We start from the raw sequence: 27,133 nt of genomic DNA on the forward strand, positions 1-27,133 counted from the left end.
ATCATAAAACAACCCTCTTGCTCTTCCCTTCCAAATCCCTTGTGCATACTATTTGCCCTCTTATGATCTAATTTCACGTCAAATATTCCCTTATTGGAATATTCGATCATTTGCCGAGACAAACAAAGTTGACAAAAGTCAATGTGTAACCTTTAATCCTCTTAGGCGGTGGCTGCAACGTGGATGTAAATGCCAACCACAGTCTGTCAGAGAGGAATTTCACTATTGATAGTAAAACAGACGTTTATTTGTTGATCTTCTGTGGCAGCATTGCTAAACTGCTTTTAATTATCAGTATTTCTTTTCTAAACTGAATGGATGTCATCCCAGACACATACAAATGTGCCACATATTGCCAAAAGATCAAAAACCATGCGGGCACGGGGAGAACACGGGAATTGTTAGGAATTTAATGATTCCAATTCTATTCTCGATATTGATTATCAATTTGATTTCTCATTAATTCTCTTATCGATTTTTATTGGGGCGGCACGGTGGACGACTGGTTAGCACATCTGCCTCACATTTCTGAGGACCGGGCTTCAAATCCCGACCCCGCCTGTGTGGAGTTTGCATGTTCTCCCCGTGCCTGCGTGGGTTTTCTCCGGGTACTCCGGTTTCCTCCCACATCCCAAAAACATGCGTGGGAGGTTAATTGAAGACTCTAAATTGCCTGTAGGTGTGAATGTGAGTGTGAATGGTTGTTTGTTTATATGTGCCCTGCGATTGGCTGGCGACCAGTTTGGGGTGTACCCCGCCTCTCGCCCCAAGATTGTTGGGGAAGGCTCCAGCACGCCGGCGACCCTAGTGAGAACAAGTGGTACAGAAAATGGATGGATGAATTTGTATTGGGTGAGGGAATGAAAGAATACAAATGATATCATTGACGTCATATATGTCATTAGATGACATGATAATGCAACAGATGTTAATTCTACATGTTGGAAGTATTCCCCCTTTGATGAAAGGATGAATGAAAGGATTAAAGGATTTACTTTTGGAAGTAGCCCCAGTATCATCTTTTTGCATAAATTATAGCCAGAATTTGACTGCTTCTGCCTCGACCCCATGTTGGAAAAGTTAAGAACCAAAATACTTTTTGCGTCTGACGTCCTCACTCATTTGCAACCTAAGAGAAATCGATAAGCGGAATCGTCAGGCAAGCAAACAACAATTACTAGTAATTTAATAACTGGGAACAAAAAGATCAGTTTTTCGATTCCCATTCCTACATGTAATGTGACATGATCAGATAATGTCTTTGTCTTTAGACTTGGTGAAGCAGCATGTGGCTCATTGGCTAAGGTTATGTTTGTACTACCCATTCCAATTAACAACTCTTGGTGTTTCCCAGTGTTTATTACAGTAATATAGAACTATCGCCACAACAACCCACCATAATTGTTGTGGTTTTGCTTGTGTGAACTGTACTCATGTTGTCTCTTCGTTATGTTCCATCTTCTTCACCAACAAATCAGTGACCTGCCCTCTCTCCATCCTTCCCTTTTCTCAGCCTGGGGGAGGCGGGGGGGGGGGGGCACCTCCCCTCTTTCTGCAGCAGTGGTGGCGGATTACGGCGTGTGATAAGCTTCCTATTTCTTGAAACTGCTTGGGATTGCCCAGATTATCCGGCCTCATACACTCAGGAGTCGGCTTTGGGAAGCCCCCACCCCGGTCCCAGCCGCCGATTTGAGTCTCTTATGCGGCAGGAGATTTTACATCCCGACAGCTTTTGACTAATTAGCATGTAACGCCGGGTGGTGGTGTTAGCTGCGGGATCACTTTTAATATCATCCTCACACACGCGTGACAATTCAATGTTATTTCATATAACACTAACAAAACATTGTGCTTCCTTTTTTCTAAAAAAAAAAAAAAAAAAAAAAAAAAAAAAACATTCAGCACAAATGAGACAAGTGCAATTAGCTTCATAAACATTTCAACTTTGGTCATTAACGCAAGATAGCGCACAGTACTGTGCAAAAGTCTTATTAACTAAAATGTCACTTAGTAGAACACAGATATGACAAGACCAAGGTGTTTGACCATCTGTTTGTGAGTTCACACGCAACTTTCTTCCTGGTACATGGAAAGATGATGAACAGATGAGCATCACTCTGATTCTGGGAGGTGTATAAGCACTTTTATTCAGATCCTCACCAGAAACTAATGGCTTCTTTCTTAGCCTCTGTGCCACTTAGCAACAAAGTTCAGTTTTGTGGTTTTTGCATAATCCTGCTATTTGCATCTATCCCAATATACTCTGTTGTTCACTTTGTACAGGGGTGTCCCAAGTCGGGCCTAGGTGCCATTTGTGGCCCATGGCTCCTTTTGTATTGGCCCGCGACCTGCATCAGAGCATTAAGGAGAATTAGGGCCATGCTGAATAGAAAAGAAGGTTTTACAAAAAAAAAAACATGCTGAGAAGTAAACTGTTTCTTGCTGGGAATATTTTGACACGTTTGATTTTTTTTTTTTAATCAACAAAAGTTGAAAAAAATAATAATATTAAAGTAGGCTTCTGTGTAGCCTTCGGTTTTCTTGTAGTTTGAACACCCTTGATTTAGTTGAATTGACTCATAAAAAAGGTGCTTAAACAACAAAGCTAGTGGTATAGCCTTTTGCACAGTACAGCGTGATTGAAAATCAACCCCCTTTTCTAAAATATACATTGTTACATACAATTACAACTAGTTTGTATGGGAAGAAAGCATTTAGCTTGAGGTTTTATTTAAAATTAAGTAAAGGCATCAGAATTTTCTCCGAGCTTCTCAAGCTACCCAGGAATAGTGTCAGCTGATTTCAACAGGAACTCGTGTGGTTTGGAAGACAACTTCTCGTATATACCGTTAAATTCCTTCCAAAGTCTTGGTCGTTTGGTACAGACTGGCTCCTCAACCAAGCGACATGAAAAAAGTCTCATGGTGTTAAGTCTGGACGCTTCGCTGCCCACTCATATGAACACAACGACCCAGCCATCTCCCACGAAAGTGGACATCCAGCCATTCACGAGCGACAATAGCAAAATGTGGATGTTGCATGAAAATTTAAATTTCAATATCATAAAGATTTAATGGACCCAAAATCCAGTCCGAAGTCATTCCGCAGTACATAAATTCTCATACATTAAAGAATAAACGAAAAATGAGATCAAAATTACAATCAACAATTTATGGAAGTAATTAAAGTATTCTAAAATAGGGAGTTACTTTTCATTATAAGACATTTTTCTCTTTTATGTACGGGTATCAGGTCGGTGTGGTCCAACAATGACATAAGCGTAAACAAATCTGAATCTAAAATTACAGTGAATCAATGCCAAACTCACAATCCCACTAAAATGTTTTGGTTCAGCCTTAAGGTCCAGAGACATGCAGGCCAGGGTGAAAACCTGAAACTTGTACACTGGACCAAGGCCAGTAGAGTCTGGGGGCAAAACAGGATAAAGATAGCGCGTGGACTTGTGGGCAGTACCAGCAGGCCCCACGGTGGTGGCGGGCGACGTGGTAGGGCGAGCTGAGGGGTGAGAGCGGGAGCTGCACGGCCGCCCGGCGGACCCTCCGTCGCGTCCTCCGGCAGTGGTAGTCCCCGTTTGAAAAGTGCTTGTAGTATGAGGGGTGGATGGCCCAGAAGTGCCCTTTGCCGTTTTCGCTGCGTCCGGCTTTGATGAAGCAGTCATTCAGCGACAGGTTGTGGCGCACGCTATTCCTCCAGTTTTTATCCTGTATTGACACAAGTGTTAAGACAAAGGGTGTTGTTAATGCAAAACCGTGGGTATAAGCGGGTGTTAAGTTGATCTCCTCTGGGATGTCACCTTGCCCCATTCCTGGCAGGACTCACGTGGGGATGGCGTGTCCACACCGAGTATGATCTCGACAAGACCTGACACCCGGCGTTACTTTTTTAGCACGTCAAACCGGGCGATCAAGCGTAATCCAATAGATCAATCTTCCATGCCACCCAGCGCACCTGCTAAAGGCAGGAGGAGGTTTGCAACCTAGCAACCGGATTACGTTATTTGCGAATTTGCCAACAATGGGATCGTGCCTAATTGTCTAACCACTCAGACAGATTAACCGTGCCAAGTAGGTCGTGTTGTTTGCTAAAATGGCACAACAGCCCTTTATGATTCTCTCGTCTGAAGCTTGTTTCGCAATGTTCTCTGGGTGGCAAGCGATATCTATGCTAGTGATGTACTGTAAGTGACAGGCAAAACAATTAAATGCTCTTCCATTAGATGGCAGAAAGTACAAGTAACCTGTGTATCCGCCCGTATTTATTCATGCAATAGAGAAAGTGGCTTCTTAAGAGTTTATCAGCTTTGTGTTCAAGTAAACAGGCCCAGATTTCACACTAATTTCGTAAAGTGAGACAAGCTCATATTTTCAGCGTATATGTACTTTTCGTGATATTTTTGTTTGGTGGTGTGCCGTCAAATTTTTCAGATGTAAAATATGTGTTCGCCACTAATACAGTATTACCCAATGAGAGTGAAAGATACCTTGCTCTTGAAGTAAGGGTAGTGGTCCATGATCCACTGGTAGATGTCGCACAGCAGCAGCTTCTTCTGCTCCGACGCCATGATGGCTTTGGAGATGAGCGCGATGTACGACTGGTTTGGTTTTTTGTCGGACGTTGCAGTAGTGGTAGTGGTCACCTCCTCCTCCCCCTCCTGTTGTTGCTCTCCATCCCCCTCTTCTCCTCTGCCATCCCTTTCGCCGGTCTCTGCTGACCTCTCCTGTACGGCGACCACCTCTTTGGGTTTGTGACAATCGAGCGACGTCTGCTCGGCCATCGGTTGCCCCGCGGAATCTTTGGGTCCCATATTGAACAGGAGGTAGTCGATGGTGAAGCTCAGTCCCAGTCGCTCTCGGCCGCTCCTGTCCTCCGTCATCATCTCTGGTGTTAAATACCTGGCACTCATGATTCACAAATCGTATGATTCAGCTAATCAGTGAAAAATTCTCTGTGGTCTTTAGAAAAATTGGGCTTTTAAAGCATGGCCTAGTCTCGCGCCCCTGGCTGCTCTCGCCCGAGTCGTAGCATTGACAAGATCACAGATAAAGATGAGCCTCTCAACTGTCGTTAACCTTGATGCGCTTATCGGCGACACGATCTCAATGGCGTGGAAATGACGTCAGTCTGTTTGTTAGGTTGAACGTGGCGACTTTTTCAAAACACCGGATTTTATCGAAGCGTCGGAGCCTCTTCGGTTAGCCGTACATTCCGCAATCCTCCTCAATCAAAGTTGGGCTTCGCACTATTTATATGACCGTGAATTGATCCCTCACAGAAAGGGGCAAAGGAGGCACAGGGGAGGTCGAGGTAGGGGGTCTCAATTTGGGCGGATTATTTTTATTAACCTCAGCAAATCTGTGTAATTACGGGAGATTAAACACTCAGGACTGCGCGAGACACGGAGCGCCGGGGATGCATGCTGTAGAGTCAAAGGCCCTTTAGATGCCACTGTTATCCTGTTAAAGTTGTTTTGTCCAGTTGGGGAGGCCGTCCAAAGACTTACCACAATTACAGTGGATCAGTAATTAAACTTTTTCCACCGTTAATTTGACCTGCAACCTGTACAACTCAATTGAAAAAAAAAATTTGAAATTGAAATAAATTGATATTATATGGTTGCAAAACTGTGCACACCCTCTTAAAACTGGGGATGTGGCTGTGTTCAGAATTAACCAATCACATTCAAACTCAGGTTAAATCCTCAACACACACCTGCCACCCTCTAAAGTGCCTCTGATTAACCTCATTTTTTTTTTTGTCTTTCCATCAGAAGCCTGAAGGTTTCATGCTAACTGATCACTGGTGTTTGGAATGGTTCATAATTCCATCCATCTTGACTAAGGCCCCAGTTCCAGCAGAAGAAAAAACACCCCAAAGCATGATGCTGCCCCCACCATGTTTCACTGGAGGTATGGTATTCGTTTGGTGATGAGCAGTGTTGAGTTTGCACCAAACATACAGTAGCTTTTTGGAATTATGGCCAAAAGGTTTAACCTTAGTTTCAACATTTTCCTACGTGTTTGGGAGATTTCAAGTGGGGTTTTTTTGTCGTTTTTTTTTTTGTTGTTGTTGTTTTTGTCTTTGTAAGATATGGCTTCTTCTTTGTCTTGCCACACCATCCCACAGCCCAGACATATGAAGAAGACGGGAGATTGTTGTCACAGGTACCAAACAACCACTAATTGCCCAAAATTTCTGCGGGTCCTCCCATGTTGCCCTCACCTTGGCAGCCTCTCTGACCAGTTTTCTTTTCATCTTCTCATCAATTTCGGATGGACATCCAATTCTTGGTGATGTGACAATATATTTTCCCCACTTGATGATGGCTGTCTGCACTGTGTTCAATGGTTTATTTAATGCCTTGGAAAATCTTTGTTCTGTTCTCTTGACTGATACTTTTATCATTCTGACGCTATGGAAGCTCACTACAGACCGTGGGTTGTGCTGTAAAATGTGATGACAAGTGTCAGGAAAAGCCAACTCGAACATCAGTACTTTATTTTGGGGTTAATCAGAGGCATTTTAAAAGGTGGCAGGTGTGAGCTGACTGCCATTTAACATGAGTTTGATACGATTGGTTGATTCTGAACACAGCCACATCCCCAGTTACTAGAGGGTGTGCATACGTGTGCAACCACATTATCTCAGTTATATATTTTTACAGTAATGGTGGAATTTTAGATATATATTTTTTAAATGATTTATCTTGGTCCTGTTTCGGTGTGTACATTGTATATCTACTTTACATCCACTGTGGTACACACACTTTTGATTCATCATGGAGATCTCATCAAAAAAGAGTATTAAATATCTGAAAGTGTAGATTATTTTGACTGAAACGATTTTCCTTTAATTCAGGGGTCACCAACATGGTGCCCGAGGGTCTGCTCGACAACTAGCAGTGATAGGACATTGTGCTTTCCTTGAAATGTTGTAAAAGTGATCTTTTGAAAATGTTAACACTTGCAGAAATTTACAGAAATAAAGTGTTGCATATTGATATTTATCGGTTTCCTATCCGTTGCTTTGTTTTACTTTGCTGTCTGCTGCCAGTTCGGCATTGCAAATGAGAATCTGTTCTTAATTGCCCTGGACAAATAAACGTTAAATTATTAAATAAAGGAATTACCCAAGAGGGCGCTTTCAGTTTCAAGGGGATGGTGACCCCTGCTTTAAAGTACTGTATCTACCTTTAATGGGCACTCATTAATTACATCGATATTATTTTATAATTGTATTCAATGTTTCCTCATTTCCATCCATTTTCTATACTGCTAATTATATTTTCTTACATTTATATATCAATTTATATTCTTCCACGCGGTCAATAAAGTATTTACTACCTACCTACCTACCTACCTACCTACATTATATTTCCAGTAAGACTTTTGTGTTTAAAAATGTTTTTCTTCTATTTTCTTTTATTTCATTTTTATTTTTTTTTTATTCTTGTTAACTATTTGTGATTGTCCTCCCTGTGTGATGCGCTATGTATAGTATAATAAAATGTACTTATTACATTTGTCTCTATTTATTTTATGTGCATGGAAATTGTAAAATGGATTGCACAGATCGTAGTTTGACCTGCATTCATCACTGCATCAAGGTTAAGTGTCCTGCACAGACTGTGCCAGTTTAACCAGTGATAAATTACACCATGGTGCCCTCTTCTGTTTAAAATGTGGAACATGAAGTGTACTTTTCGGCCAATTTAAAGCACTTGCCCGTCGTTGTAAAAATAGCAAATCCGTATTAGTGCTTATGGTCAATAACTTTTGTTAAAAGCAAACTATAGAGAAAAAAATTAATCAATGTGGTACTGGATGCGAGCTGACTTTGTAATAGTGTGCATGTTAAGTAATATACACACAAAGCACTTCATCATGCTCTATCTTAGCAAGAAAGAAGAGCGTTCCTTTAATGACGTATTGCAACGAGGAGTCGCGGCAAAATAAAGCAGAGGATGTCATAACAAGATATTCCGACTTGATCAATTGATGAGCGACACTCGAGGGGGTATCCTTCCCACATGCTGTTTAAAAACCAGGACTGGATCTGGAAAGGGAGTGGACAAAAAGTCGATTTTTCTAACTTCAATCAATTTATTTCAACAAATATGACAGCGCTTGAAATTGGAGTTGGGGCACGGCGTGGGACGTGTTGGTGTTGACGAGTGGACGATACATTGCTGATTACGTGTTTTGTCTTTACGTGTTGGCGGAGCCACAGACAAAGCATCGAGTCCACATTTCCACAGCCCGGAGTGGATCTCTTAGCGCGGACGGGATCCCATTACACCATGCGACCTCATCCACTTGGCATCCCACGCTTTACATCCACGTCGGATTAAAAGGCTAGCCGTGACCCACTTTGACCAAACCACGACATTATAAACCCGTACTACCGTGAATACCTGAATATTGTGACGGGTCGTGTCACGAGTGGACACCGGGGCCTAATTTGGAAAGGAGACCCGTCTCTTAGTGTTTTTAAAAAAAGTTACACTGTAACTTTAAAACACGCTGGCCCCGCCCATTTAGAATGGAGCGCTCTGGGTCTTGGTGAGTACCACGCCGTGATTGGTCGACAGGAGCTGTCAGTCAAAGCGAGCTGAGCGCCCCATTGGTGAAAGACTAGCAGTCGGCTGGGACTCTCGCGGTACTGCTGCGTGAAGATGGCGGCCGAACTGGTGGAGGCGATGGCAAGTAGAGCCTCATTCGCTTTGCTTTCTTGGGAAGCCGGTCGTGAGAGTGAGCGTCGAACACCCGGCGCGGGCGCCGAGAACCTCGGGGGCTTTGTGTGAAAACGATTCAAAAGCGCTTACTGTCACAAACGTGGCGTAATAGGGTCGACTAGCCTCTGTTGCTAACGCAGCTTTCTTCCCAGTTAACTTAGCAAGTACGAAGGGTTAGCTTGTAGCAACACGCCGCTGGCTCCAAAAGAAGACGGCGAAAATGAATGATTCCCATCATAGTGCACTTGAGGTGTCTGTACTATCACACTTCCTTACGTTTCGACTCGCTTTCAGTTAAGATTATCTCTTGTGATACACGCTGAGTTTGCCAAGCTGTGCACCTGTCAAAACGTCCGGTTGCCATGATTGAGCACCGAAAAAGCCGTTTTCCCAGCAGAGCTAACCGGCAGCGTCTGTGGATAACGTTTAAATGATGGCGCAGGGAAATGGAACAAACAGGGTTCCTTTCTCGTCTAATGGAACAACCATGTGCTGTGTTTGTAGCTTGTTAACGTCGACAAAATCCACATTGTTTTCGTACCGCATTCGAGTTACCTGCTTTTAAATGCCAAACATCGCTTGTATATTGTCTGATGGGAAATATTTGAAGTCCCATATCCATATGTGACGTTAATAAAGCTTCATATCAACGCTTCAGGCAGCTTAAGTAACATTTAATGTGGCTATAAACGCATTACAGTGGCTTGTATGTTGTGTGGGAGGAAAGTGAATTCTCGCATGATTTTTTTGGTGTAGTTCAAGTCGTCAAATGATTGCGTTTCAGTGCATTGTTTACCCTTTTGTCGTCGTGGCTATTCAAACAGTTTACCAGTGCTGTCATGGCCATACAATTGTTCTCTCTTGTTGAAAACATGTAAGTATCCCAAACATCCGTGTTGTTCGACCTTCTTACCCTGAGGAAAACGAAACCAGTTACCGTAAGTTCACAATATACCATTAGTGATGCAGTAGATCATCTGGTTCCGGAATGCTAGTTGAGACTTAAATTCATGCTTCAAAAATGCGCCCATTGAAAGTAGTGTAAACAGAAATGATCTTTTCCTGAGTTGAAAGCCTTTATCAGCACTGCATTAAAAGTAGCATTTTAAGTATAAAGAGATTTAATAAAACAACGGTAAATAAACTTGGCACTATGGCTGCAACTGTTATTTTAATAATCGGTCAATTATGTTTTCAATGAATCGGATTAAAAAAAAATTTTTTTTAACTTGCATCCTTTCTTAAAAGACAGGAAATTATTTTGAATTGACAATACAGGCAACTCACAAAAAAATAGTTGATTATGATTCAGTTACTGATTTGGTCCGTGACATCCGTCAGAATAAAATTACTAAAAATAAAAAAAATAAAAAAATACTGTTTTATTTGATTATTTGGACATATTCAAGTTAAACAAGGTCTCTACATGATTAATCAATTATCAAAATAGTTTTTGGTTCATTTAATAATTGGTTAGTTGTCCATTAATTGATTCATTGTTCCACTGCTACTATACACTGTTTGAAGACTCCACAAAATGGAGAGGAAACATAAAAATTGGCAGGCTGGTGCTGGCTGTTACTTAATTGTATTGTAGGTACATGCTATTTATATTGGCATCTGTGTGGTAAAATTGTTTTGCATAATAGTTGAAATCTATTTGATTGAATTTATTCCCCCCCCCCCCTCATATTGTATTTAGCAGGAAGACACTTTGTCAGATTAAGTTACATATTTCAGTTCAATGGTTATTCATCTCACACGTTCCCTCAGGAATAATCGGTGCTACGGTCGAGCTGTTTACCATCATGAGAACTTCACAGAATGTACATGCAAAGTTTTAGTTAATATTTTCACATTTATAACTGCCAAACAAGTGTTAAAAGATGTTAACTGCAGTTAATAAAGCAACAAATTGTACATGATGCAAAATGAATTTGTATCATTTTTCACTTTGCCATATTCTACTGACCACCCTAAACCGATGAGTAGAAAACATCCTTGCTGTGGTACGTTCCAACAAGTAAAATTTCTTGTTCTATGGTCGTCATCCTTTATCATATTTCTCTCTTTTGCCATCACTGGTAACCTTATGTAGCGGCATTAGGAAAAACACTAAAATGCAGCAGTTTCAAGTAGGACTGCAGCTATTGAATATTTTTAGAATTTAGTATTCTACCTATTATCCCATTGATTAATTGGGTAATATATATGTTTGTAATTATTATTTGTATATATATATATATATATATATATAAATAAATGTGTGTATATATATATAAATGTATATATATATAATGTATGCGTGTATATATATATATAATAAATGTATATGTATATATATATATATATAATAAATGTATATGTATATAAATGTATATGTATATAAATATATATATATATATATATATATATATATATATTGCACTATTTAACAACAATACTAATAAAAAATGGGCATGGGAGTTGCAGATAATGTTTTTGTCGAGTTGTCGCAATCCTCACATTCTACATTGTAGTATCTGTGACTGAAAGTGGGTGGCTTTAAAAAGCAGCGCCTTGTCTGGTGAGTGATGTGTGCATCAGTGAATGAGAGTAGTTGTCTGTTAGTTCAGCTTAGCCAGTCTTTGCATTGAGTCCCTGGTCGTAGGTTGTGGCTATAGCAGCTTCTGCGTGTGAATGAATGCATTACGTGTTTCTTTCTTTTGTTACCATTTGCTCAATAAAATGATTGAAAGTGCACAGGCGGCTGCATCATAGATTTTGCTTTTTTATTTTGTAATAGCTATTAGATAAATTATTTCAGCCCTAGTTTCAAGGCAGTTTGATGGTCATTGTGATTAGCTTGCAACCAGTTGAATCCCTGCAAAATGTCTTCACTGTTTTCAGTAGTCAAAATAACAGTGCTTTTCTTTTTAAATAGTTTTAAATTGTTCAGTTATATGGCACAAATTGTGTTTTCCTTTACAGAATTTACTTATTTGGTTCACTTTGAGTGGCTTTCTGCACTGAAAGTTAAATGATGCACGTGACACACCCCAAATGCTGTCTAACTCAATTTTGCTACTATCACAAGGGACTCGTTTTCACCAGTCATGTAATTTATCTCCTTGTTTTGTTCTCAATCTAGAACATGGTCAAAAGTTTCCGGGTCTCCGACCTGCAGACGCTGCTGGCCTCCATGGGCCGCAGCAAGAGCGGCTTGAAGCATGACCTGGTGGGCCGGGCGTTGAGGCTGGTCCAGACGGAATACAGCCCTGAGTTGCTCAAGAACGTGCGACAGCTCTACGAGTCACGCTTCCCCAGAACGTCCACCTGGCTGGCTGCACGGCGTCCGGAGGGCATCCCGGTTTCCTACTCGTCCCTCAGCTCAGCCCCGTCAGCCACCTCTCAGGGTGTTGAATACCTCAATGGCATCTCTAAACCGATGGCCACCCCCGTGCCGGAGGTCAAACTGGTGCCGCTGCCCTTCTATCAGACTTTGGAAACACTGCTGCCACCAACGGAGCTCAGTGAGTTTGCACGTTGATCCCTTATATATGTACAGTAAACCCTTGCTATTCATAGGCGTTAGAATGCTAGCATGTTGTTTGCTTCGCAACCCATAAAAATACCAAGTACTTTCCAGTTCACCATTTTTATTCCTTTTTTTTTAATCAGTGATACATACGGTACTCTTTTAAAACTCTACCTAACAAAATATAAAAGCAACACTAGTTTTTGCTCCCCCTTTTCATGAGCTGACCTCAAATACCTTACTATTTTTATGTATACAAAAGGCCTATTTCTTTTAAATATTCTTTACAAATCTGGTTAAATCTGTTTGCTGACATATCCAACCACCTCACAGGGGTGGCATATTAAGATACTGATTAGAGAGTAGGATTATTGCACAGGTGTGCCTTAGACTGTCCATAAAAGGCCACTCATAAATGTCAGTTTTATCACACAGCACAATACCACAGATGTTGAAAGTTTTGAGGGAACATGCAAGTGCCATGCTGACTCCAGGAATGTCCACCAAAGCTGTTGCCCTTAAATCGAATGTCCACTTCTCTACCATAAGCCATCTCCAAAGGTGTTTCAGAAAATTCGGCAGTACATCCAACCGGCCTCGCAACCGCAGACCACTTGTTACCAAACTGGCCGAGACCTCCACATCCAGCATCTTCACCTCCAAGATCGTCTGGGACCAGCCACCTGGACAGGGCAGCTGCTGAAACAATCGGTTTGCATAGCCAAAGAATTTCTGCACAACCTATCAGAAACCGTCTTAGGAAAGCTCATTTGAATGCTCACCGTCTTCATTGGCGTCTCGCCTGACTGCAGTTTGTGGTCGTAACTGACTTGAGTGGGCAAATGCTCACATTCTATGTCGTCCTGCACTTTGGAGCGGTGTTGTCATGGTTGAGTGCAGATGGCAGACTGTGTGTATGGCGTCGTGTGGAAGATCGGTTTGCTGATGTCAGCATAGTCAATCGAGTGGCCCGTAATGTCGGTGGGGTTATGGTATTGGTAGTGCATTTTTTTGATGGTATTTTGAATGAGATACTTTGACAAGACCCTGAGGCACATTGTTGTGCCTTCATACCTTACCATCACCATGTTGCAGCATGATAATGCACTGACCCATGTTACAAGGATCTGCACACAATTCCTGGCAGCTGAAAGCATCCCAGTTCTCACATGGCCAGCCAGCATAATCACCAGACATGTCACCCATTGAGTGTTTGTAATGCTCTGGGTTGGTTTATATGACAGTGTGCTGCAGTTCCTGCCAATATTCAACAACTTTGTACAGCTATTGAAGAGGAGTGGACCAACATTGCACAGGGCATAGTCAACCTGAACAACTATGCAAGAAATATGTTGCACTGTGTGAGGCAAATGTTGGTCACACCAGATACTGACTGGTTTTCTGACCCCCACGGACTCCTCCAATACAGTAATACTGCACATTTATTGGCCTTTTATTGTGGGAAGCCTAAGGCACACCTGTGCAATAATCATGCTGTTTTATCAGGACCTTGATATGCCACATCTTTGAGGTGGATGGATTAACTCCGTAAAGGAGAGGTGCTCAATGACGCAGATTTGTGAACAATATTTTACAGAATTATGTCTTTTTGTTTTCGTAGAATCTTAGGCTATGGACACACTGCAGGTCAATTCTGATTTATTCTTTGCCCAATGTCACATGTATCTGATTCAATATGAACAGGACAATTCAGAATTTTTTATTTTATTCATTTATTTTTCTCTCCCAAAACAGTCCCAAGGCTCTTTCATATGTGGATATACAGACCCTTTCCAAAAAAAAATAATATCATGGAAAATGTTATTTATTTCCATAATTTCATTCAAAAAATTATACTTTCATAGATTATAGATTCAGGGCCCACAATCTAAACAATTTCAAGTATAAAAAAAAAAAATTAATACTGTGAAGGAATCAGCCCAAATTTTGCAGGCCATAAATGTTTTAAACTGAGTGTCACACATTAAGCATCCACTAAACTCTAAGCACCTGCACAGGTTTCCCCAGGTGTCATTAAATTGCTTCAGTTTGGTTCCATTGTCTCAGTTGGGTTTAATATAGGGAAGACTGCAGACTTGACAGCTGGCCAAAAGACCATGATTGATACCCTTCATAGGATGGGTAAGCCACAAACGTTCATAGCTAAGGAGGCTGTGTGTTCACAGAGTGGTGTGTCCAAGCACATCAATGGAAAGTCTAGTGGAAGGACAAAATGTGGCAGGAGAAGATAGACCAGCAAAAGAGATGACCGTGGGCTTCAGCGGATCATCAAACAGAAGATTCAAGAATCTAGCACAGATCCAGAAAGAGTGGAATGAGCCGGGAGTCACAGCTTCAAAAACCACCGTGTTCAGACTCATTCGGGGGATGGGCTACAATTGTCAGGGTCCTCGGGTCAAGCCACTTCTGAGCATGAGCCAACGTAGGAAGCGTCTCAACTGGGCCAAGGAGAAGAAAGACTAAACTGTTGGCCAGTGGTCTGAGGTCCTCTTTTCCGACTAATAAACTTTTCCATGATATTAAATTTTTTGGGAAAGGGTCTGTAACTCGGATATGTATCCGATTTGATTGCAGTCTGGATGCTCAGGTCATGCTCATCTGACCTTATTGTCTTTAAAAGGCAAAAACGGTCACAATTGTTCAACAAAACAGACGTGCACGACAAGCAATGACAGATGACGGAACAGAAAACAAACAAAAAGTGTTCAATTTCTAATTTTGGTTCAGTGTATATATTTTGCAAAAACTTTTCCTTTTTAGTTGGGCACTTATTGTACCTTATGTTGAGCAGCTAGCTGTTACCACATGATCGGCAGTTAACTTCCACCACTGCCAATAGCCAGCCGGACCGTTGTCTGCATCCTCTTGAGAAGTTTACACCCTGCTTTTCTCTGCAGTCCACCCCACAAGCAGGCCTTTTGGACATCTACCGGAATCTTCCATCACATTACTGTTAGCTGTCAAGCCAGCCGACCATCAGCCAGTGGCCAACTCGAGATAATCTTGGCTAACATGGTGCCTTAGAAGGACCAGGGCATTTTTTGATTTGCGACTCAGCTGGGCTTTATTCTACTGGGACTCTTTGGATCATAATGGAGTTTGTTCCTACGGTGGCAAATTTGTTCCCAACGTTGACATCTGATAAAAGAAGGGTATCCCAATTAGTCACGGGGTAGGTCGTCCACTTTAGACAAATGAACTCCTTCCTCAAGTAGTCTTTTGTCTTTTTCTACCTAGAAAAAAAGTTTTAACTGTATTATTTGCAGTTGAGACACTGTTGTTCACAAGAACATTGAAGAGTTAAATGCTCAGCCCGTTCAAACTCTGTTGCTAAACAAAACAGAAGCACCTACCAAATACATAAACTGTCGGATGACGTGTGCATGCTTACCACATGCTGTGCAGTAGGCCTGCACGATATTTTGTTTGAGCATCATCATCGCGATGTACAGTGGTACAAAAAGTATTGTTAGCCACCAATTGTGCAAGTTCTCCCACTTAAAAAATGAGAGAGGCCTGTAATTTTCATCATAGGTATACCTCACCTATGAGAGACACAATGAGGGAACAAAATCCAGAAAGTCACACTTTAATTTTTATTTTTTAATATAATGTATTATCAATTTATGGTGGAAAATAAGTATTTGGTCAATAACAAAAGTTAATCTCAAGACTTTGTTATATACCCTTTGTTGGCAATGACCGAGGTCAAACATTTTCTGTAAGTCTTCAAGGTTTTCACACACTGTTGCTGGTATTTTGGTCCATTCCTCCATGCAGATCTCCTCTAGAGCAGTGATGTTTTGGGGCTGTCGCTGAGCAACACAGAATTTCAACTCTCCAAAGATTTTCTATGGGGTTGACATCTGGAGACTGGCTAGGTCACTCCAGGACCTTGAAATGCTTCTTACAAAGCCACTCCTTCGTTGCCCGGTGTTTGGGATCATTGTCATGCTGAAAGACCCAGCCACGTTTCATCTTCAATGCCCTTGCTGATGGAAGGAGATTTTCTCTCAAAATCTCACGTTACATGGCCCCATTCATTCCTTCCTTTACACGGATCAGTCGTCCTGGTCCCTTTGCAGAAAAACAGCCCCAAAGCATGATGTTTCCACCCACATGCTTCACAGTAGGTATGGTGTTCTTTGGATGCAACTTTGCATTCTTTCTCCTCTGAACACGACAAGATGAGTTTTTACCAAAAAGTTCTATTTTGGATTCATCTGACCATATGACATTCTCCCAATCCTCTTCTGGATCATCCAAATGCTCTCTAGCATAAACTTCAGACGGGCCTGGATATGTACTGGCTTCTGCAGGGGGATACGTCTGGCACTGCAGGGTTTGAGTCCCCGGCAGCGTAGTGTGTTGGTGATGGTAGCCTTTGTTACTTTGGTCCCAGCTCTCTGCAGGTCATTCACTAGGTCCCCCTCTGTGGTTTTGGGATTTTTGCTCACTGTTCTTGTGATCATTGTGACCTCACGGGGTGAGATCTTGCGTGGAGCCCCAGATAGAGGGAGATTATCAATGGTCTTGTATGTCTTCCATTTTCTAATAATTGCTCCCACAGTGGCGGCACGGTGACCGACTGGTTAGCACATCTGCCTCACAGTTCTGAGGACCGTGGTTCAACTGTGTGAAGTTTGCATGTTCTCTCTGTGCCTGCGTGGGTTTTCTCCGGGTACTCCGTGGTAAAAAAACATCCGTGGTAGGTTGATTGAAGACTCTAAATTGCCCGTAGGTGTGAATGGTTGTTTATACGAGCCCTGCGATTGGCTGGCGACCAGTTCAGGGTGTACCAGCAGAGAGACCTGTTAGGAGATGCTAGATTTCCTATTTCGCTTTTCACAATGAAACTAGCCAGGCATGCGGCAGCTGTGTGGGCGAGGTACGTTCAGGGACACTGCATATATGGGAGTGAATGTGTTCTTTTGTAACACGGTACATAATTGTAAAAATGGATTACTTGGGAAATTATTTGTATCACAATGCTTTAGTTAAAACACTAAGATTACACTGTGGAATTTGTTTGAAAAATAAGAATAAATTATTTTGTTCATAGTAAGCCAGAGCTGTGAGGAATGCAAAGTTATCAATCTCCTTTCACCATCGTTATTGTCATACTGTGTTGCATGCTTTTGTTTGCACATTAAGGACAAAAGTACTGCTTTTTTTTTAATTCCTCATTTAAAAAAAACACCATACAGGCAACGTTTTTCCTCATGTTTTTGAGATTGTTGGGTGAAAGCTTCAGCTGGCAACTAGCGTGGACTGGGTGGCGGCAACAGGGAAATGAAATCCCAGTATTTTGAGGATAATAGCCCTGTCAGCAACGTATTGAGAGAGAGAGAGCGAGAGAGAGAGGGGGGGGGGGGGGACTATGAACATGTTTGTTTTTGAAGCAGTGAACTTAATTAAAAATTATGAATTATGAACTGGTTCATTTTTGGAACGATGAACTGAACTTCGAAATAGTTCGCCTAGAAAATTAACTTTCCCAACACTGATCCTGTATTATTTCACATCGCAATATATATTGCAGGTTTAAAAAAATAAATAAATAAACAAATCACAATGTCATCCCCCCCAATATCGTGTAGCAGTATTATAGATGATCTTGCGTTACGTGGCATCAGCGTTATTTGCACACTAGCCTCTTTCAGGTTGGTCACCGAAGCTGGTATTCTGGCTCTTTCCCGACTTGCTGTCCTGTCCTACGGGGCAGATAGGGGATCGTGTAGGTTGAAGTCCAACCGGGAATTTGTTGTCTTCCGATGCGCAACAGATGAAACACCGCCATTTTGACTCAGTTGGTTCCTTCAGTGGGTTCTGTCTTGAAAGAGACAGGTATAGCAATGTAATGAATCCGATGTGCCAGTTTGCACCAATTCAGTGTGAAAGTGGCTTCTGATGTGATCACTCAATGTTGTGTGCTGTTTTTCTGCATTTCTCCTTAAGTGTTGTTTTTTTTTTTTTTGTTATTTCACTTGACATTCCTTTTCATGTGTGTAACACTATTTATACCATAAACAATTAATACTAGTGTTAGAACAACCCAAATGAAATGCTAACAACAACAAAAAATCACATTTAAAATATGAGCCTCTACCAAATCATTGAGCTGTCACTTGATGGTAAAAACTTTAAAAGGCATAACGGCAAAAACAGGAAGATGTTTTTATTTTGTAAGAAATGCGCAGCTCAAAGGTTTGGGGACATATGATTCACTGTATTTGTTGTATTTGCACATTTTTTTAATGCACTAAAATATTGCGAAAAATATGGACTATTACCACAGTAAGAATTTCTATCTTTATCTCATCTGTGTAGGGACCAACAGCCTACATTTATGAGTTTTACAATAACAAAACGTGTTAAATGTTAAATAATTTCTTTAAAAACATGGTCTACCAAACTGTTAAGCTGGCATCGATGGTACTGATTTGCTTTCTCAGTGTGTTCTGCCGAATGGTCTATCCAGCTGTTAGAAGGTTAATATTCCAAAATTCCGTATATAAAAGCCCCTCCCCATCTGTACTTGAGTAAATAGGGAAACAACACGCCCCTGGCCAGTGTGGCCACAGTTTAAAGAAATATGGTATAATGAGTGACTGATGTTGATGTATTGCTATTGATCTGTTTTGACAGTTGCCCAGAATAACGAGAAACTGCAAGACAGTCAGTGCATATTTGAGTTAACACCAAGTCAAGCAGACCAAATCAGAAACGCAAGGTAGGAATTTGTAGCGTTTCCAAACTACCCTCTTTAGTAAACAAGGCCTTTCGAGCCTGTGCTGTAACTTGTGGTCTGTAATTGTTGCAGTGAAATTCGCCCAGGAATTAGATCGATCCAGGTGGTGCTTAGGTAAGAAGCAACTGTCATTGTCACTTTGGGTGTCATTTTCAGCAAGTTACATTACTCTTAAGTCAGCACATACTCATCATCATTTAATTAATAAAAATCATTGTCATTCTGTAGAATTGGAAGCATTCTCATGTTGGAAACCTTTTCTGTGTTGCAGAATATGCTACACAGATTCCATTGGGGTTCAAGAGGACCAGTATCCTCCCAACATCGCTGTCAAAGTCAACCAATCTTACTGTCATGTCCCGGTGAGTATAGTAATGACTGTTTGTTCACAAAATTAAAAACACTTTTAATGCTCTTGTAGAATCTGTTCCTCTGTCATAAACTAAAGTTTTGAGCTTTTGTGCTGCAGGAAGACAGGTCATCAATATTGCTGTGGTAGAATGATTTCTGAGCTAACTGCTGATTTTAATGTGTATTTAAGCACCCTACGTGTAATCCAGGCAGTAAATTCCAGAAACGGTTTCTTAAACAATGTACTCATTGTTTCTCATTTATCCTTCAGGGCTACTACCCCTCTAACAAGCCTGGCGTGGAACCTCGACGTCCTTGTCGCCCTGTAAACATCACTCCTTGGTTACATCTCTCAAGCGTCACCAACAGAGTCACCGTCACATGGGGAAACTTTGGCAAGGTAGACGTCTACACACGTCCTGTTTAAAAACAAACAAAAAAAAAACAGTTGTGTTCCACAATTAATTGCCGTGCACTCGTGACTTTTTAACATGTGCTTTCAGCGGTACTCTGTGGCAGTGTATTTAGTGAGGATGTTCACTGCATCGGACCTCTTCAACCAGCTCAAACTCTGCTCCGTTGAGAGTGCGGAGCGCTGTCGTGAGCGCAGTGAGTGTTCATCTTTTACTCTTCTATTAAAGAGCTTACCAAATTGTTAGTCATAATGCTTTTTCATGTATTTATTCGTAGTTCAAGATAAGCTACGTTTTGACCCAGAAAGTGAGATTGCCACTACAGGCCTCAGGGTTTCTCTCATTTGTCCAGTGAGTATTTGTTGTTTGATATAAATGAAAAGTGACTTTTCAATGTTTGCATGCAAATAGTTGGGTGCCTGTTTATGAACATAAACAACCAAGTTATCTGCCTGTTTCTGGAACTGTGTGAGGGAGCCGTGTTGTACTCCCCCAACCGTTGCAAAATGTTGGCGCTAATTACCTTAATAACAACACCCACATAGTTTGTCTGCTGACGATTTGGGTGCTAGGCTGGCTAGTTTTTCTTTAAAAAAAAAAATACATAAATAAAAGAAAAAAGTTGTTTGTAAACCGATTTGTTCGTAAACCGAGGTTCCACTGTACTTACAAGCATGCTTCTCTCCTCAGCTGGTGAAGATGCGCATCGGTGTGCCGTGTCGAGTTCTAACCTGCGCCCATCTTCAGTGTTTCGACGCAGTCTTCTTCCTGCAGATGAACGAGAAGAAGCCCACGTGGACCTGTCCCGTGTGTGACAAGCCGGCGCCCTTTGAGCTGCTCACTATTGACGGGTAAGCTTGTACCCATTTGAAGCGCGCTGTAACACTCTACTACTTCCTTACGCTACTCGTGATTAATAATCTATTTGTTTGACAAACTTATATTTGCTACAGGTTTTTAAAATAACACTAGTTTTTATCACACTCAACTTTTTTTTTTTTTGGTAGCTTTCTTGGTAGCTCTATATTGTCATAGAACAATATTCTTTGGGTCTTGAAAACCCAGTCAAAATACTCTAAAATGGCTGGCAATATGGGAAACTCCGCTCTGAAAAAGGCTGGCTGTAAATTAGTTAATACAATATAACACCTACTCTAATTATAGATTTAATGTTGAATGACATCCCCCCCCATTTTCCTCTCTTAACACGTATTGTTGAGGCTGCCCAAAAAAGCCAAAGAAACGCAACAAATGTGCAAGTCAAATTCTCCACAATGTCTCACGTGACAGTTTGAACTCTGACAGTATCATGTGGTTTTGCAGAATCGCATCTATTTTCGCGAGGCTCAGTTATGACTGTGTTTGTGTTTCAGGTTGTTGTCTGAGATCCTAAAAGAAACGAGCGAGGAAATCGAGGAAATTGAGTACCTGACGGACGGCTCCTGGCAACCTATCAGCGATGACAAGGAGAAGGAAAAAGAAAGAGAACGCAGCGACACGCCAGAATACTCGATGGTCGATATGTGTACGTGGAAAACACTCGCTCTTCCCACATTGCACAGCTTTTCCCAAAATGCACAGGAGGTGACAATTCAGTACTGCATTGTCCTCAGTCTTTGCACCTTTTCAGAAATTCTCTTCAAACATATATAATGTATTTAGAAACATACGTCTGAGTTCACTTAAGAGGGTCTTTAAAGTGTGGAATGGCTCGCTCACAGATGCAAATTCAGAAATGGGTAGAGAATTAGTTACAGCGGTACCTTGACTTACGAGTTTTGTTTATTCCGTGGCCAAGCTTGTAACTCAATTTACTCAATCAAATGAATTTTATCCATTGAAATGAATAAAAATGCCATTACTGTAATCCGTTCCATCTCCCCTAAAAAGGCCACAGTTTTCAATTTAAAAAAAAAAAAAATCACTCTATTGTATAGAAAAACATCCTAAAGCATAAGACAATCGAAAGAAACACAAGGTGGTAATGATTCAGTTTGACGATTTGATTCGTATCATTATTCGTGGTTGCCGATTGGATTCAAGGACGATTTTGGTACATTTAGTACAATAAGAAACATTTCAGTGGCTTGAAATCGATTCAGTAACTTTTTTTATCCAAAGATTGAACCAGTGTGAAATAAATAACTGAATAATGGATAGTGCATGTGAAATTTCCTAGGTTCCCGTTTGTTGTAAGGGAAAAAGGTCAAATTAATTATGGTCATTCAATATAAGGATTTTCCTAATGTATGTGAAACAGCAACTTATTGTTATTTATATTCAGCTATGATTTTACTGGTTCGGCCAGTTTTTTCCTCGAAGAGGTTTGATCGGTCCCTGGCTGAAAATTTCTGTTCTAAAGAGTCTATTACTAATGTCTTGAAACGAAACACTGTGACCTTTTCATGGGGAAAAGCTTTTGCGAAAAGTGTTAATACATAGAGCGCTAAGTAGGTGAACAAATCTGCTCTTTGTGACATAACGTGAGGTTTGAAAACAGCAATGCGATGGGATTGTAGGAATATAAATTTATACATTGATGAATGAGGGCATTACGTAATTCCTTTTTTTTTTTTTTCCTATTCACTCGAGCAGTGGCGTACCAGAAGGTCGCTCATAACTCAAATTTTGGCTCGCAACACAGAGCAAAAATCAACCAAGCACCGGCTCGTAACAAAAAAAACTCAGTATTTGTATACAAGACAAAAGGTTGATTTTTAAATAATATAAGGGACAATTAAAAAGTAATGAGCCCAGTTTTTTTAAAAGGCTTATTTAGGAACAAAAGTTTTGTTTAAACCTTTCCTCTTCCTGTCAGCAATTTTGGGGGCCCATCAGAAGCAGAGAGCTGTGATTGAATTTCTTGCTTTGGAAGGGAAACCACCACTAAACATTTTCCAAATGTATATGGGGAAGCTGCAATAGGCTACAACAGTCAAAAAGTGGGTGTCCAGGATCAAAGGCGAAGAACAATAGCCTGCTTTGAGTGACCTCTGTGACAAGGAAAGGAGCTTGTGAAGTCATTCAGTCCAGTCATTTGGCTGGACAACAACAACCCGTCCCCCATACTCAAGCGATCTGGTACAATTAGATAATCACCGCTTCAACCTTTAAAGAAGGAGTTAGGGGTGAGCACTTCTCTGGTGATGAACAAGTTAAGCAAGCTGGAAAAAAATTGTTTAAAACTGCCGCCTGCTGAATTTTATGAGGCTGGCATACATGCCCTTGTTCATTGAAGGACAGTTGGTGTTGAGAAAAAGGCAGAGTATATTGAAAAGTACTGATTAAATCCCCACTTTTTGGGTGTTATGTCTGTGTATATTGCCTTTCAATTGCAATGCAAGATTACTTTTTGACTGCTCCTTGTATGTCTTCTTTAAACGCCGGTCAGCGAGTCGGGAAAACTCCGCTTTGATGGCCAGATTTCTGCCTCCTTGGCATTCTGGGAAATGGGGAGGCTAGGCATTTGTGTGATTGCAAGTCAGCCATTTTCTCAAACTTCCATGTCTTGATTCTAGGTGTTCCTGAGACAAACGGTCACTCGCCGGCCCACAGCAGCACCAGCCTGTCGGGCAAATCTGGTGGGGGCACGGCGGTGGCGGCGGCGGCGGCGGCAGCTGTCGTCGGAGGAGGGCCCTCCGCGCCGCCTGGAGGCGTGGTGGTGGATCTGACTCTTGACTCGTCCTCTGAGGAGGAAGGGGGCGGGGCCGGCGGCGACAGCGAGGACACTGAGGACAGCGCGGACAGCCCCACCCCCAAGAGGGGGCGATACAACTACGACAAGGACTTGGTCACCGCGTACTGACCCCCGCACCTTCTCATCAATCCCCCTCACCCCGCCTTGTGGACTAGACAAAGGGGGGCTCAAAGCACGGCGCAGTAATACACTAGACAGTGACCTTCCATCATTAAAACAGTCTTTTAGCAGCAAAACAGTCTTTTAGCAGCTCCACACACACACACACACACACACACACACCTACAGCCTAGTCTCATTAGGATTCCCGTTTGTACTCGACTCAACCACTGGAAGCCAACCAGTTTTGGCTAACCATCATCCTGCAGCAAATACTTGTACTATACTGTCCTCATTGAGAGAAATTCAATTGATTCCTCGCAAACCTTCATCAACACCTACAATTCCTTCACTTGACAGACTTCTTCGTCTTTATATCTGACCAGGAACAAGAGGCTCTTAACGCCGCTGTGCGTCTGATTTTTGGCACATTTGTGATGAAGTAGGGACTGTTTAAGCAAAGTCAAAGTTGGTGGGGTGGGGGGGGGAAGGAAAAACAAATGGCAAAAGAATAATCTGAACGTGATGCAAACCTCTCCCGCTGCATTTCTTGTTTTGTCAGGATTTGATCTGTTTTAATTATCTAAAAGTATAGAACAATGGCCTGGATCTGATGCTTTCCATATCCTTAGTTATGAGTTTGCCCTTTTTAGATTTAAAAAACAAAACAAACAAAAACAAAAAACTACCTCAGTCATTACACACTCAGCAGACTGATCAGAAGGAGCATAGGACAGACTTCCTGACGCCCATTTTACACTGGAGACTTTATGTATTTTTAAATTTCATTATTTCTATGCAGTTCATCTTGAATGGGATCAGTGCTATCGTCTGGCTTCTACTTTAAGATCCCCTCCCAGGAAATGGGTGAAGTACGACGGCCTATGTTGTACAGTTAGCAGATGAGAAGCCACTCCGGTCTTTGTTGCCCTTGATGTGGAAGTCTCTCTAAATTATTCACAAATGCTGTTATCCTCTCTCCCCTCGCTGCATTTGTCCGATTGCATCATTCAGTTATTGAATCTTGTGTGCGGTTTGATCATTGACATCCTGCTTCATCGGGACTTTGTTTTGCGGTGGGTTTAAAATTACTAATCCAACGTGTCAGTAAATACATGCAACGTCCCGTCTACCCACGATCCTCCAGTGTAGTTTAGGTTACGCCTCCCATTTGCTGGGATGGGACTTTTTAATTTGGGACCCATCGCTTTGTTGCTGAAGCCGTTTGCACGCATTTTGTTTATGACTATAAAGCCATTGTGTAATGATTATCCATCCACACTCTTGCCACAGTACAAGGACCAGGAAATAGTGAATGTTGGTGTCTCTTGCTGCGCTTAAAACAGGAATTTTTGTTGATACCATTGCGGCTTGGATTTTGGTTGTCTGTTGAGTTAAATCTGGTCTTCCGACTTGTTTTCTCACCATTAATTGTCTGTCTCTAGGTTATTCTTTGAAGTCCCCCAGGTTCAGGTTTGCCTCTGTGGAACTGAGCCAGATGTTTTTTGGGGTGAGGATGGGTGTGAGGGGCAGAGCGTCTGGTTATGGCTATACAGTATGTTGTGGCATCTCTTATGGTAAATGCATAAGGTAGCATGGACAGATGCTTACAATCCATGATGTAAATGTTTTTGTTTTGTTGTTTTTTTATATGTTCATATTAAAAAGACAATAAAAGTGAAATGATATTTTATTATTAAGCCTCGAATTGCTTCCAATTGTTCTGACAGGCAAAACCAGAAGGGAAGAAGTGGGGTTGGATAACTGATGATAATGGTGTTGATGTCTGAGGACTAAAAGGCGTGTGTAGTTAAATTCCAGATGCTCAGCCTGAGGATACGATTGTACAATTGAATGATCGAATTCTAACAGCTGTTATTGATGTATGGAATTAAAGTCAAGTTCTTTAAAACTTGTCTTCTATGTTTTCTGCTGTGATCAAGACATTTTTGATGGGTAGTTAAATGGTTTAATGTGCTGTGTCATGTTCGTGGCTAAATCACCCCTTGCAATTCTAAAAACAACCTCTGAGGAACTGATTATAAAAGCCACCCAAATTATGCAAACTATGAAGTCCTAATATAACAAGAATGGTAGGATCTTAGTAAAAAGTTGAGAAACGGTAACATGACCTTGAATGTATAAAAAAAAATGCAGTTTTATTTAAAATAGAACATTACACACAAAAAGCTGAAATCTGAGAATACTGAATATTACTACACAATTATTGAATATACAACTTAAAAGGAAAATGTGATGTTGCAAAACAAGCATAAGAATTTCAGAAACAAACTGTTATGGAAGTCAATTAAGAGAGAAATCTTACTATGCCATAATATTACAAGTTATAGTATTGTGAGGGGGAGAAAAAAACAAGTAAAATGAGGAAAAAGTAATATTACAAGAAGTAATGATTTGAGAGAAAAAAATATGGGAAAAAGTACGGTAGAGTTTGAAAATAAAGTCATGGTAGAAGAAACAATCTGTTCATAACTATATATTCTTAGTCGTCTGCGACTAAAATTAGTACCGTACTAATGAGCTGAGAGAAGTCAGACGATGAGACAGCTCAACGAGCAGTATATCAGTCCCTATCTTATACTGCCCCCAGGTGGCCAAGGCGGGCACACCAGAAAGAACAGCGTAATGGCCAATTTAATTCTATTCAATTATGTCATTGGAATATGTTTTTTATAAAATCTACTATTATGGACAGTGTTAGAGAGTTATTAATTACAGATGATGATGAAATGATGTAATTTAATTTCAAAATGAAATTGTAATTATTACATTATTGGGAGAAAAAAATGTAACACAAAAAGATAAGCTTTTGGAAAGTTCCATGATTACAATTACAATTACATTTGAAAAGTAGTAGCAAAATTTTTTTTTTTTCATATCACTTCCTCCTTCAAAAGCTGACGCTTGTGTTTGTGTTCAATCACGGGATTGAACGCCGCTCCTCAGAACTGTGAGGCTGACGCTCTAACCAGTCGACCACCGTGCCGCCCTGGGTTGTCATATGAAATGGTATTGTCTAAATTGTGCACATTTGTCATTAGGTCGTACAGAATACAATGATTTGCAAATCATGTTCGACCTATATTTAATTGAATACACTAAAAAGACAAGATATTTAATGTTCAAACTGATAAACTATTGTTATTAGCAAATAATCATAAACTTAGAATTTTATGGCTGCAACATGTTCCATAAAAGCTGGGACAGGGTCATGTTTACCACTGTGTTACATCACCGCCACACATTTTCAATGGGAGACAGGTCTGGACTGCAGGCAGGCCAGTCTTGTACCCGCACTCTTTTACTACGAAGCCACGCTGTTGTAACACGTGCAGAATGTGGTTTGGCATTGTCTTGCTGAAATCAGCAGGGGCGTCCATGAAAAAGACGTTGCTTGGATGGCAGCATATGTTTCTCCAAAACCTGTATGTACCTTTCAGCATAAATGGTGCCTTCACAGATGTGCAAATTACCCATGCCATTGGCACTAACACAGCCCCATACCATCACA

At 41.1% G+C, this 27,133-nt stretch overlaps 2 protein-coding genes and 1 long non-coding RNA gene across 4 annotated transcripts in view; 2 read left to right on the forward strand and 1 right to left on the reverse strand.

Annotated features, from left to right (window-relative positions):
• Positions 1-7,498, forward strand: part of LOC133480979 (uncharacterized) — a 42,025-nt gene extending 34,527 nt beyond the window's left edge. Inside the window, exons 3-4 of the long non-coding RNA XR_009789412.1 lie at positions 5,789-5,927; positions 6,145-7,498. This is a non-coding gene — a long non-coding RNA (uncharacterized LOC133480979). The remainder of the gene's footprint in view (positions 1-5,788; positions 5,928-6,144) is intronic.
• On the reverse strand, positions 1,932-5,448 carry foxq2 (forkhead box Q2). The gene is made up of 2 exons (XM_061779552.1): positions 4,502-5,448; positions 1,932-3,722 (listed from the first exon to the last, which is right to left on the reverse strand). Exons 1-2 carry the CDS (start codon positions 4,922-4,924, stop codon positions 3,357-3,359), a joined length of 789 nt encoding a protein of 262 aa, XP_061635536.1. The 5' UTR covers positions 4,925-5,448; the 3' UTR covers positions 1,932-3,356.
• A 1,084-nt stretch (positions 7,499-8,582) lies between the features above and the next one.
• Positions 8,583-25,294, forward strand: pias4a (protein inhibitor of activated STAT, 4a). Of its 2 annotated transcripts, none has more exons than XM_061779753.1 (11): positions 8,583-8,719; positions 11,883-12,264; positions 18,939-19,023; positions 19,114-19,155; positions 19,313-19,403; positions 19,664-19,792; positions 19,896-20,001; positions 20,083-20,156; positions 20,496-20,656; positions 21,179-21,330; positions 23,324-25,294. In XM_061779753.1, the coding sequence occupies exons 1-11, from the start codon at positions 8,693-8,695 to the stop codon at positions 23,608-23,610; spliced, it is 1,536 nt and encodes a 511-aa protein (XP_061635737.1). In that variant the 5' UTR covers positions 8,583-8,692; the 3' UTR covers positions 23,611-25,294. The 2 variants fall into 2 exon arrangements, with proteins under 2 accessions (XP_061635737.1, XP_061635736.1); XM_061779752.1 differs by lacking the exon at positions 8,583-8,719 and adding an exon at positions 8,726-9,002.
• The last annotated feature ends 1,839 nt before the right edge of the window (positions 25,295-27,133 follow it).

Source organism: Phyllopteryx taeniolatus, chromosome 7, assembly GCF_024500385.1.
Source record: "Phyllopteryx taeniolatus isolate TA_2022b chromosome 7, UOR_Ptae_1.2, whole genome shotgun sequence".
NCBI classification, from domain to species: Eukaryota; Metazoa; Chordata; class Actinopteri; order Syngnathiformes; family Syngnathidae; genus Phyllopteryx; species Phyllopteryx taeniolatus.

What these genes read in the sequence shown, in the direction of transcription:
- foxq2 (XM_061779552.1), bottom strand. Translation starts at nt 4,924, where the DNA reads ATGAGTGCCAGGTATTTAACACCAGAGATGATGACGGAGGACAGGAGC. An exon ending in ACCCTTACTTCAAGAGCAAG is followed by an intron (nt 3,723 to 4,501) that starts GTATCTTTCACT and finishes GTGTCAATACAG; the next exon opens with GATAAAAACTGGAGGAATAG.
- pias4a (XM_061779752.1), top strand. Translation starts at nt 8,973, where the DNA reads ATGAATGATTCCCATCATAGTGCACTTGAG. An exon ending in AATCTTACTGTCATGTCCCG is followed by an intron (nt 19,404 to 19,663) that starts GTGAGTATAGTA and finishes TTTATCCTTCAG; the next exon opens with GGCTACTACCCCTCTAACAA. An exon ending in GGGTTTCTCTCATTTGTCCA is followed by an intron (nt 20,157 to 20,495) that starts GTGAGTATTTGT and finishes TTCTCTCCTCAG; the next exon opens with CTGGTGAAGATGCGCATCGG.